The sequence below is a fragment of the Onychostoma macrolepis genome, chromosome 23 (genome assembly GCF_012432095.1).
Source record: "Onychostoma macrolepis isolate SWU-2019 chromosome 23, ASM1243209v1, whole genome shotgun sequence".
NCBI lineage: Eukaryota > Metazoa > Chordata > Actinopteri > Cypriniformes > Cyprinidae > Onychostoma > Onychostoma macrolepis.
The window spans coordinates 497,501-509,286 of NC_081177.1; the positions used below are offsets into that span (position 1 = coordinate 497,501).

Sequence of the window (11,786 nt, forward strand, 5' to 3'; positions counted from 1 at the left end):
ATCATATTAAATAACCGAAACATTAAATAACCTATTAAAATTTTCATCCCCATATCTTGAATTTTGCAGGCCTTTGTATGAATGATGGTATTTAATATCCCACACTAGTGAACTCCTCTACGCTGTGTGTTTGTGTTGCAGCGCTCAGTGACTGCAGTGGATTGTGGGTCAGGCCTGCGTTCTCAGAGAATGAAACGATGAAAGAGAGGAACGAGGAGACGAGAGAAGCTCAAATGAAGCAGATTCTCAGTCTGAATCACAGTCAGTGTGAATCCAATCAGATCAGAGTGATACAGAAGCAGAGCCACGCCCCCACAGACGCACGGACCAATCACAGCTCCAGCGCAGATAGTGGGCTGGGCAGGGGCGGGGCTTCTGGACCATGGTACGGTAACGTTTCAGAGAAGGCTCCGCCCATCAGAGATGAAGCTCCGCCCAGCAGGAATGAAGACAGACAGAGTGAGCTGCAGTATTACGTGTCAAAGGTACACCACACACACACACACACACACAGACGAGACTCTACACACTCACACACTCACGCTCCTTGCTGTGTGTCGCTTTAGCTGCTGGAATGCTCCCCCGGCGACCCTGTGGACGAGCCAATCAGAGAGCTTAAACATGAGCCTGAGCGTCACATGAGCGAGCTGAGATCAAAACTGGAGCAGAAACCGGATCAGCGTGACAAACCAGAGGTGATCCGCTTCACTCTAGTGTTTACATGGAGTCACGGCTAGAGGTCGACCGGTGTATCGCTTTTGCTGCAGTGTTAGTTTTAACCAATGATTTTGATTTAGTTTTAGTCTTAGTCTTTGGACTAAAATGCCATTTAGTTTTAGTCCAATTTTAGTCATCTGAATTTGTTTTAGACTAAATCTAGACTAAGACTAAAACAAATTCAGATGACTAAAATCTAATAGGTTTAGTTACAGTGTAATGCATTTATTAAACATTTCTCTAAAATATCCAAACTCATTATATGTTCCCAGAGAAAACATCTATTAACATAGTAATATGAATGATATTAAGGTTTGAACATGCAATATAAACAGATTTTACTGCTATGACACATAACATGCCATTATATTAAAGTTAAATTAATTCACTTCTCATAAAGAAACAAGAATATGGTCCTCTTTTGAAATGAAATAGGCTACCAATCTTATATCATTTGCATTCTTTATAACAGCTTGCATACATACAACAACTTCATTCATTTAAGCAGACATATATTAATCCTTATTAGGGCTACTGAAGTAAGTGCTCTTTCACGTCGTCACGCATTTCAAATGTATGTCTGCTCTTCTCTTACTCCCAGACGCGCATTTTTTAATGGTTTATGAGACATCTTGTTTACATCAAACTGAAACCAGGCCGTTTACACAGAACCACATTTTCTAGAAGGACATCTATCAGCGTTGCACTCGCGTCTCGCACAAGAGAGCCACGTGTTTAGAAAGCATGTCAAATTAATGTAAGTTCAACTTTTAAAAAACATGTCTCGAGACTTTATGGCGTTTTTTCTCGTCCCACTGCATCTCATGTTTTTAAATAGAAAAAAAGTACTCTTTGTGATCGGTTTTCGGTCCTTTGTATTAAACTATACATACATGATGTTTTGTTTATAATTGTTAAGCAATATAATTAATTATATATGGTTTATAAACATTATTTTAAACATTATGCACTTTTTTCAAAGATAGTTGTGTTATTGCTATGAAGAACCGGGCATTAGTAATATTTTGCTCGATACGCCCTCTTGTGGCCGCAGGAGAGAAGCCAAACGCTATTTTTCCCCCCTAACTGAAATTATGTCTTTTAAATTTGAGTATAATTAGAATATTGATAATATTTTAGAACAAAATTAGAATTTAGTTTTTCAGCCATTTTGACAGCCCTAATTCGATCTGACTGGATCTGTCCAATCGTCCCTCCCTAACATTTTCATCTCGCTTTTATTCGTTGACAAAAATGTCAATAGATTTTCGTCATTGTTTTCGTCATTCAAAAAGAGTTTTTATTTCGTTATCGTCGCGTTTTTTGTCTGTGAAAAATGTCATTGCCGAAAAATTATGAATAACGAAAGTTTGCTGGAACTATCGGTTATCGGCTAAAATCCCTGCTGATAGTTCTCCGGGTTGCATCTACTGCTGGAGCGGCTGAGAAGGGTCTGCTGTTATTATACAGAGCGAGAGCGGCCTCTAGAGGCCAATCACTGACACCTCTGCTGTTTGTTTTGACACGTGATTCTGCGCTGCACAGAACGCTTCAAATGCAGATTTAAAACATCGACAACGAAACCGTGTGTACACTGCAGTGGTGTTGTGAAGGGAAGGCTGATGTTTTACCAAAAGCCCCTGATCTTTTTGAAGATGGACCCTTCAACTTCACAAATAAAATATGTAGGGCTGCTTGATTATGGCAAAAATCATAATTATGGTTATTTTGATCAATATTGTAATCACAATTATTTAACACGATTATGAGTGGGCCATTTGACCAAAACTTCATATGAGTGATTTATTTAAAGATAGTGATGCATATCAAATATATATTTCCTGTAAATAAGGTTGCTATGACATCTACTATTGAAATTTCACAATTCTCAATACCACAGCAGAGTATAGGTAACTATTAGTAACAAACAAACAGTCCTCAACATTACTGAAAATAATTAAACTGTCAGTAATAAAAAAGCAAAGGATAAATACAATAGAATAAAAAGATACAAATGAAACAAACTGTGCTTTAAGTTTTTTTTTAATGCAAGTCTCAAGCAAAGAACGAATTTACATTTTCATTCAGACCAATGCGAAAAGACCAGCAAGTGGGCGGCAATATGCTAATGTTTGTTGACGTCAACATGAAACGGCTTGGGATGTTTTCATTCACTTAGAGCTGTTACACACTGCATGAAAGATCATCTTCAAAAATACATAATAGGGGCACTTTAATATAACTCGATTGGATTCGTCTGAAGAAAGAAAGTCATATACACCTAGGATGAGTGAAACACAGGCTAATTTTCATTTTTGGGTGAACTAACCCTTTAAATCACTTGAAGCTTCAAATAAAGACTGTATCAATAACAGCGTAACACCAGCAGGTGGCGACAAGTGACTCAAAAAACTGTCCAAAAAACCTTGATTCATTCAGGAATGAAACGAGTTATTGAATCATGAAACTTGATTTTTTTTTTTAAACAGTTCGTTGAATATTGAATATATTTTATAAATATACTGCAGCAATTTACGTTTTGTCAGAACTTCTAGTAAATTACATGTTGTTTATTTTTTTCAAAATCATGGTGTGAGAATCGTGATATTTATTTTAAAAAAAATGTAATTCTTCATTCTCAGTTTATATAGCGTAGTATCGTGCAGCTCTGGTTGGCCATTTATTCATGTGTAATGTAAACCAACAAAAAGGCTTTCATTTCAGATGAAGCATCAAAGATGTGGTCAGTGAGGCTCAGGGTCCGTTTGATGATTAAATGAACTGTTTTAGAGCGCTGCTCGAACACGACGCCGTCCTCCTAGACGCTGCGCTTTTCCCTGGTGTTTCCATGTTTAGTTACTTTGATTAGATAATCAAGTGTTCTAGAATAGAAGCCGTTAAAGTGTGAAAGTATACACACAATATCCCTATATATATATATATATATATATATATATAGATGTCATTTCAATGCTATGGGCTTTGTGTAGATGTTTAAAGACGGCCGTCTAGTTAGTGTGCTAATATATCTGCTAATATATTTTAATGTTGCTTCTGTTAACATTAGTTAACGAACTAAATTTAATGATCAATATAGAATTAATATTCAATATTTATTATTCATTTATAGTATAGTACAAGTTCAGTAGTTTTTTTTTTTTTTAAATAATGAAGCACTATTTTAGTTTTCGTTCGGTATGCATTTTAAAAACGATCAGTTGATTAGTCTGTGTGTGTTTGGTGTGTTTCAGGCGTGTGTGTCGTCTCGAAGCGTCCCGAGCAGAAGATCAGTGAGCCGCAGAGGAGGATCTCAGAGAGTCTGGAGATGACCTCGTTTTACTCAGTTATTTATGTGCTTTATTATATTTGAAATAAACCCTCACCCGTCTTAAAGGACTGTCTTGAAGTGTTTTTCTTTCATGTTTGAGTGTGTGTTTAGCTGCAGTGTTCAGTGTGAGTGTGTTCTTCATCTGCGAGAGCGTGTCTGACGAGGACTTCAGCTGACGTCAGTCTCCGCTGGATCTGCTGATCAGGTGACACTCATCTATACTCAGTGATTGAATCATGACACACACATGCTGCGTAAATAAAGGCCATTGTGTTTTTTTGCATCGTGCAGTTATTTTCCTGATGATTCATGATAGCTTTCATGAGATTCAGCCTCATATGATGATATTCTTCCAGATGGACATTAATCTGAAACTCATATTACTGTCAAGTCAAGTCACATTTATTAAAATAGAGCTTTAAAAAAAAAAGCAGCTTCACAGAGAAACAGGAAAATAACAGTGGGATTGTCTTCAGTAGTCACTTTGGATAAAAGCGTCTGCTAAATGGCTAAATATAAATGTAACGTAAATGTTGCAAAATTTTGAAGATATATAATTTTATATATTAAAATGTTATATTAGAGGCAATATAATATAAAGCAAATTTATTCAGCTCTCAAGACAAAATTATTTTTTCAATATTTTATTTTTGAAGATTTGTTTAACAATGGAAATATATATGAAATAAAAAAACTCGACTTTCTAAGTTATAAATATATGCACAGAAATTATTAAAAAATATTAACAATATTCACTATCTCTCTATCTCTATATATATATATACACACATACATACAGGAAAGAAAAATCTATATCTAATCTCTCTCTATCTCTACACACACACACAAACACATATATATATATATATATATATACATACTGGAAAAGAAAAACAACAAAAGGACAGGAAGTTACAGAATATACCATCTTTAGACAATTCTTTTATGACTTGAGAAGATTTAGTCTTGCAGTTTGACTCTGATTGACAATCTGAACACATCTGCAATTTTAACATATATAATTAGAAAAACGGACAAATGAAGAAAACTTTAAATAAAGCAAGTAAAGCTATGTTGTGATGTGCAGTGTCAGTGCCGTTCCTCTGCGGTGCTTGTGCTGTGTGTGTCCAGCAGGAGGCGCTGTAGAGCAGCTGGGAGTGACAGCGTCCGGCTCCGGGGCCCGGCCCCTCCGAGGGCCCGCCGCGCAGATAAACGGCTCAGAGCCTCCAGAGCAGGTGGGTCTCCTGAGAAACACAGTCAGACATGCGGAGATTTATTATTGTGTTCAGTGATTTGTGTTGGATTATATAAATATACAGTATGAGATATAAATATGTGAGATATTTAAAAATCACACAGAATGAAACACTTATAATGTTAAACGAATGTGTTAATGCATTAATGTTAACAGCCCTCACTGTACAGCACTTGCTGTACATTTCATTTAATGCTGAAAAATGCGTGGATAAAAATATCTTGTTTTTTATGTGCGCTGTGTATATTTGTCCTCTCTCGAGCTCTAATTATAACATTTAAATGTATGCATTTAGCAGACGACTTGCGGTGCATTCAGGCTATACGTGTTTTTATCAGTATGTGTGTTCCCTGGGAATTGAACCCACGACCTTTTGCGCTGCTAACACAACACTACCACTGAGCCACAGGAACACAGCACTGTAAAAAATCAGAAGGACTTGACTCCTTTTTCTACTTTCAATAGTTCAATGAACCTTTAAAATAGAGTTTGACTAGATGGAAGTTGGATTTTTTTAATTTTTTCAAATTATATATATATATATTTTTTTTTTTTACTGTTTAATTATTTGTAATACTTTTTCAATTATGATAAAATTATTTTTTTATATCACTTTGTGACGTCATTTGTATCGGACATGACGATGTCACACTCACGTGTCGTGCCACACAGGTAGCGTATGCAGATTTGAGCTCCTCCCCAAACGCAGCTCACCGCAGGGAAAAGCTCCGCCCCTTTGGGGAGGTCGTGGAAGGCGACGCCCAGATAGCGGTCCTCCACCACGTATCCCAGCGTCCCTGCGTCTGCGTCCACCACCACTAACACACGATCAGGAACACTTAAGATGCCCCTGGCTCCGCCCCCAGGGTACCGCCTCCCCGCCTTCCCATCATGCCAGAGCTGATTGGTTGAGAGCTCCCAGCCCCAGGAACACGAGTCTCCGCCTATTAACGCCATGTAGCCCGAGGCCTGAAGGGTGCATTTGTGTGTGGACACGCCCAGTAGGGCGTGGCTTCCTCTCTGTTGCTCCTCCCACAGCACCTCCCATATATGGAGCCCCGTTGCCGTGCCGACCGCGCCACGGACCGCATCGCTGCTCTGCTCCACACGGGCACGAGAGACACGCCCCCCCGACGGACACACCTTCAGATTGGGCGACAGGTGGGTGGAGCTCCACTGCGACCGTGGGTTTCCAGGGGCGACGGGGGGCGTGTCTAAAAGCACAGCCAGGCGAATGGGCGGGGCTACAGAAAACGGACAGAAGGCTGATCGGGATTTATGATGTTTTTTAGGACCGCCGTCCTTCAGCAAGCAGCACAGTGTGAGACCCATCCAATCAGATCGCAGAAGAACATCAACTTCCTGTTCAAAGACACAACAACCCTCCGGTCACCGTACTACGACATTACTACAGCGATTTACATCATCATTCAGTAGTGTGTAATTATTTTAACATCCTACTCTAGTAATGAACTTAAAGGAATAGTAAATTATTATTTACTTTTACTCCAGTAGGTCTGAAATATGTATGTTTTAATCCCCTGAACACACTACACACATGATGCATCGCTGTGTCTGTCATCATTAAATAATTAAACCGTTTTGGAGAAAGTGGCTGTACGAGATTTTTGCAGTTGATTTTAGTGGGTAAGGTAAATAAAACATCTCAAAAATAAGGTTTCAGTACTGTATATAAAAACAGTAAAGGCATAATCATAAAAAACAAGCCTTGTGCATTACAGGGAATAATATTTAGATATTTTTACAGTTGGTTAGATGCCTTCAAATCAAATGGTGTTGTTGTTTAATGGATTTGTATTATTGCATACATTAAAAGTTGTAAAAATGATTATAAAAACAGAGCATTGTGCAATAACAGGGATGTTTTTCTGAACATTTTAATATTGTTTTATAGTATAATGTAATGTAGTTAAATTGTTTAATTGATTTATATGGTTAATGTTTATTAATTTACTTTTTTAAAATTAAGCCTTGTGCAACGTAAAGGGCATATATTTCTGTCTATCTGAGTTAGTTGCGGCGTTAAGAGCTTAATTGAAATGAAACCGAATGTCTAACTTCTCCGCTGTCTTGTGCGGGATGCGCTCTTTTTAAACCGGTGCATCGCATCCTTAACGTTTTTGCCGATGCACCGAGCGAATCAGGGAATCTCCATCTATTCCTGCTGCGCCGTTACGCTGAAATAAAGCCACAGTGCATTTTTCTTGATCAAAATTGACCTGATTAACATGAAAAATGACACATTTCACTGTAAAATCACGTGAGGTGTTCTGTGTCTCACAGTCACGGGGTAAAAGGCACACTGTATTGATAAATACTTGAGCTAGAAAAAAATTGATACTAATGTCTAAGTTAATACTTGTTCAAATCAATCACTTTAGCAAAGTTAGGCTATTTTCTGCTTATTTTGATAAATAATGTTCAATAAATATACTATCATTAAAATGTTAATATAAAAATATATTTTAAAATACAGAAACAAAATAAAAAGTAAAGATTCTGAAAGCATTGAAGGAGATCCCATAATAAGTTAATATAGATTTACAGTAGTAACAACAAATTTTATTTTATTATATGATATGATTAATGTCATGTTTTTAAATATGATGGTTTCATTATAAACATGGTGATTATCTCTAAGGTGGACACCCAACATAACAGGCAATATGATACCATATGAACCATGTCAGCAATTGGAAAAGTCAGCCATCTATTAATTATCATGTTAATTATTGTGCCTTTCGCCCCAACAGCAGGGGCGCTTTTCACCCCAAATACCATACTTTTACATATTCTTCTAGTTATTGAAAAACTGTTGCTTTAATTATCTTAAACCAAACTGGTAATCATTAAGAAGACCTTTGTCTCAAAATATATTCAATAATTTTAGCGATTCTCATTTTCTACTTAAATCTACAACATTAAAAACAAAAAAACATCAAATATTAGATTTAGCACAGAATCAACTTCATGAAAACACATCACTGCCAGGAGTTATTGCCCACTTCAAAGACCTGTTTAAATGATTAAAACTAGAGGCATTTATTAACTTTAAGATTACTTTTTATCACGCATGTTATACACGTGACGGAGGGGAACACGGCCATATCAAAGCACACGACACAGCTGTCGGAGAACACCTGAAAAGCGTGACTGAATGAGCGATACTCGTCTGTATTTGCAGTAGCTACACAAGCCGCGGTTCAGCTTCTGCTCCGCTTCGCGTGCGGCGTGAAACCGGCGTAACAGCTGTATCTGCAGCAATAGCCAACAATACATTGTATGGGTCAAAATTATACATTTTTATTTTATGCCAAAAATCATTAGGATATTAAGTAAAGATCATGTTCCATGAAGATATTTTGTAAGTTTCCTACCGTAAATATATCAAAACTTCATTTTTGATTAGTAATATGCATTGCTAAGAACTTCATTTGAACAACTTTAAAGGTGATTTTCTCAATATTTAGATTTTTTTTGCACCCTCAGATTCCAGATTTTCAAATATTGTCCGATCCTAACAAACCATACATCAATGAAATCTCAATTTAAAGAATCGACCCTCATGACTGGTTTTGCCACTTATTTAAAACTATAGTAATAAATGTCCTTGTTTGTTTGTGTATGTCATGTTAGACGCATCGAATGTTTAAACAGTGGTTTAGTTATTGGTATAATTGGTTTGGTTATAATACAAATACTTAATAAATAATAATCTATAATATATAGATTTATACTTAATAATAGTTATACTTAATAAATCTATAACAAATTCTTAATAAATCTATAATGTTATTAATATTTCTATAGTGTACTGTACCTGCTCTTGAAACTTGCATCAAAGCATAAAAAGCGTTTCTTCATGAGATGCTCTTACCGTGAGTGCGCGCGCTGGCTCCGCTCCGCTCCGTTCGCCGTTCATCCCGCATTTAAACGTCACTTATCTCCCGTGCGCGCTCCCGCGACGTCAGCGCCGGCCGTCATGTCAAGGCCAACACCGAGAGTGACGTCTGTGCGTCCCCGATGACGTATTTCACGCTGTTTCTAAATAGTTTCAATATACTGTATGTATATGTGTGTGTGTGTGTGTGTGTATATATATATATATATATATATATATATATATATATATATATATACATATTAGAATTAGAATTAAAATGAGCTTTATTCGCCAGGTGTGCGCAAACACACGAGGAATTTGTTGTGGTTTTAAGGTGCTCCTGGTACATACATACATACATAAATACACATGTGACATGAGAACAGAAAAAACATTTAAATAGTAAGACTTAACAATGGATAATAATCCTAATAATAATAAGTATGAATCTGGAACAGTAGATTTATGTACAGATTTGTGCATTATTTACTCTATATACAGCTGTATAGATAAACATATGTATGTGTATTTACATAATACTTGAGAGGAGGCAATAATTAAAGATGGAGAATGAATTCCAGAATGAATTACAGAACACAGGTAATGATCCATGTGTTAGCTATTTCAGCTGGAGATGGCATGGGGGAAAAAACTGTTTTTATGCCTAGATGTTCTAGTGCACAGAGATCTGTAGCGTCTGGCTGAAGGGAGAAGTGCAAACAAGTTGTGTCCGGGGTGAGAGGGGTCTTTGATGATGTTACCTGCCCGTTTCTTCACTCTGGAGTTGTACAAGTCCTGAAGGCTGGGCAGGTGCACACCAATGATCTTTTCTGCTGTCCTAACAGTCCGTTGAAGTCTTCTTAAATCTGATTTGCTGGCTGACCCAAACCAGACAGTTATAGAGGAGCACAGAACCGACTCAGTAACAGCTGAATAAAACTGTTTCAGCAGCTCCTGTGGCAGGTTGAACTTTTTCAGCTGACGAAGGAAGTACAACCTCTGCTGGGCCTTTTTCACGATGGAGTCAATGTGATTGTCCCACTTCAGGTCCTGAGAGATGGTGGTGCCCAGGAACCTGAATGACTCCACTGCAGCCACAGTGCTGTTCATGATGGTGAGTGGGGGGAGAGGAGGGGGGTTTCTCCTGAAGTCCACTATCATCTCCACAGTTTTGAGCGTGTTCAGCTCCAGGTTGTTGTGACTGCACCAGACAGCCAGCTGCTCAACCTCTTGTCTGTAAGCAGACTCGTCGCCGTCCTGGATGAGGCCGATGACTGTGGTGTCGTCTGCAAACTTCAGGAGTTTGACAGAGGGGTCTTTAGATATGCAGTCATTTGTGTAGAGGGAGAATAGCAGTGGGGAGAGAACGCAGCCCTGAGGAGCTCCAGTGCTGATGGTGCGGGTGCTGGATGTGTGTTTTCCCAGCCTCACTAGCTGCTGCCTGTCTGTCAGGAAGCTGGTAATCCACTGACAGATGGAGGTGGGCACAGAGAGCTGAGTCAGCTTGTTCTGAAGGGTGTCTGGGATGATGGTGTTGAAAGCGGAGCTGAAGTCCACAAACAAGATCCTTGCATAAGTCCCTGGTTTGTCCAGATGTTGCAGGATGTAGTGCAGTCCCATATTAACTGCATCATCCACAGATCTGTTTGCTCGGTAAGCAAACTATAGGGGGTCCAGCAAGGGTCCTGTAATGTCATATACATATATACATATACATACACCTCCATATATATTTATGTATTTATTTTTTGATGTTCTTTTATGTTGCTGATGTCTGTTATATGATATTGAGAGGTGGTTACTTTTACCATGCAACCATCATTTCGTGTATATCGAATACTATATGTGACCCTGGAGCACAAAACCAGTCATAAGGGTCAATTTTGTGAAATTGAGATTCATGCATCATCTGAAAGCTTCATTTAAATAATCTTTCCATTGATGTATGGTTTGTTGGACAATATTTGTCTGAGATACAACTATTTGAAAATCTGGAATCTGAGGCAGCAAAAAAATCTAAATATTGAGAAAATCACCTTTAAAGTTGTTCAAATGAAGTTCTTAGCAATTGTGACACGTGTCCCGAGCCTTCATCAGCGTCGCCCTGGCAACAAAGGGAGCACACCTGCGCCCCGCATTACCGGCAGACCGGTCACACCTGGAGCTCATCAGGCACCGCCCTTTAAAAGCCGCCTTTCACACACACTCCGGTGAGTTCTGAGAAAGTCTCCGTCACTAATGTTGTTCTATCTCCTTTCTACCAGAAGACAGCGTGTGACCGGTCCTGCCGAACCACAGAAGCACGACACCGACCCACCACTTCGAAGACACGAGAGGATTGAGCTGGAGCACCGCACGGAGCACCGCACCACGAACTCACGATTATTGCACAAATAAATCCACCCTCCGGGGTTTTTCTTGACTCTTTAAAGTCTCGTTGTCGTGTGATTCCTCACCCCACACACACAATGCATATTACTAATCAAAAATGAAGTTTTGATATATTTACGGTAGGAAATTTACTAAATATCTTTACATAATATCCTAATGATTTTTGTTATTAAAGGAAAATGTATAATTTT

The 11,786-nt window shown here is 38.3% G+C and overlaps 2 protein-coding genes across 6 annotated transcripts in view; one reads left to right on the forward strand and one right to left on the reverse strand.

Annotated features, from left to right (window-relative positions):
• cntrob (centrobin, centrosomal BRCA2 interacting protein) overlaps positions 1–5,282 on the forward strand; it is a 25,675-nt gene extending 20,393 nt beyond the window's left edge. For 2 of the 3 annotated variants that reach the window (XM_058763848.1, XM_058763850.1), the window contains exons 17-20: positions 142–485; positions 567–695; positions 3,969–4,250; positions 5,133–5,265. In XM_058763848.1, coding sequence (XP_058619831.1) covers positions 142–485; positions 567–695; positions 3,969–4,046 — 551 coding nt within the window. In that variant the 3' untranslated portion in view covers positions 4,047–4,250; positions 5,133–5,265. Of the gene's footprint in view, positions 1–141; positions 486–566; positions 696–3,968; positions 4,251–5,132 lie in introns of all 3 variants that reach the window. The other variant, XM_058763849.1, reaches the window with a different exon arrangement.
• si:ch1073-228j22.2 (SPRY domain-containing SOCS box protein 2) lies at positions 4,257–9,311 on the reverse strand. Of its 3 annotated transcripts, none has more exons than XM_058763851.1 (3): positions 9,199–9,311; positions 5,957–6,662; positions 4,257–5,289 (listed from the first exon to the last, which is right to left on the reverse strand). In XM_058763851.1, the coding sequence occupies exons 1-3, from the start codon at positions 9,241–9,243 to the stop codon at positions 5,135–5,137; spliced, it is 906 nt and encodes a 301-aa protein (XP_058619834.1). In that variant the 5' UTR covers positions 9,244–9,311; the 3' UTR covers positions 4,257–5,134. The 3 variants fall into 3 exon arrangements, with proteins under 3 accessions (XP_058619834.1, XP_058619835.1, XP_058619836.1); XM_058763852.1 differs by having other exon boundaries at positions 9,142–9,213; XM_058763853.1 differs by lacking the exon at positions 9,199–9,311 and adding an exon at positions 8,462–8,480.
• Between the last annotated feature and the right edge of the window lie 2,475 nt (positions 9,312–11,786).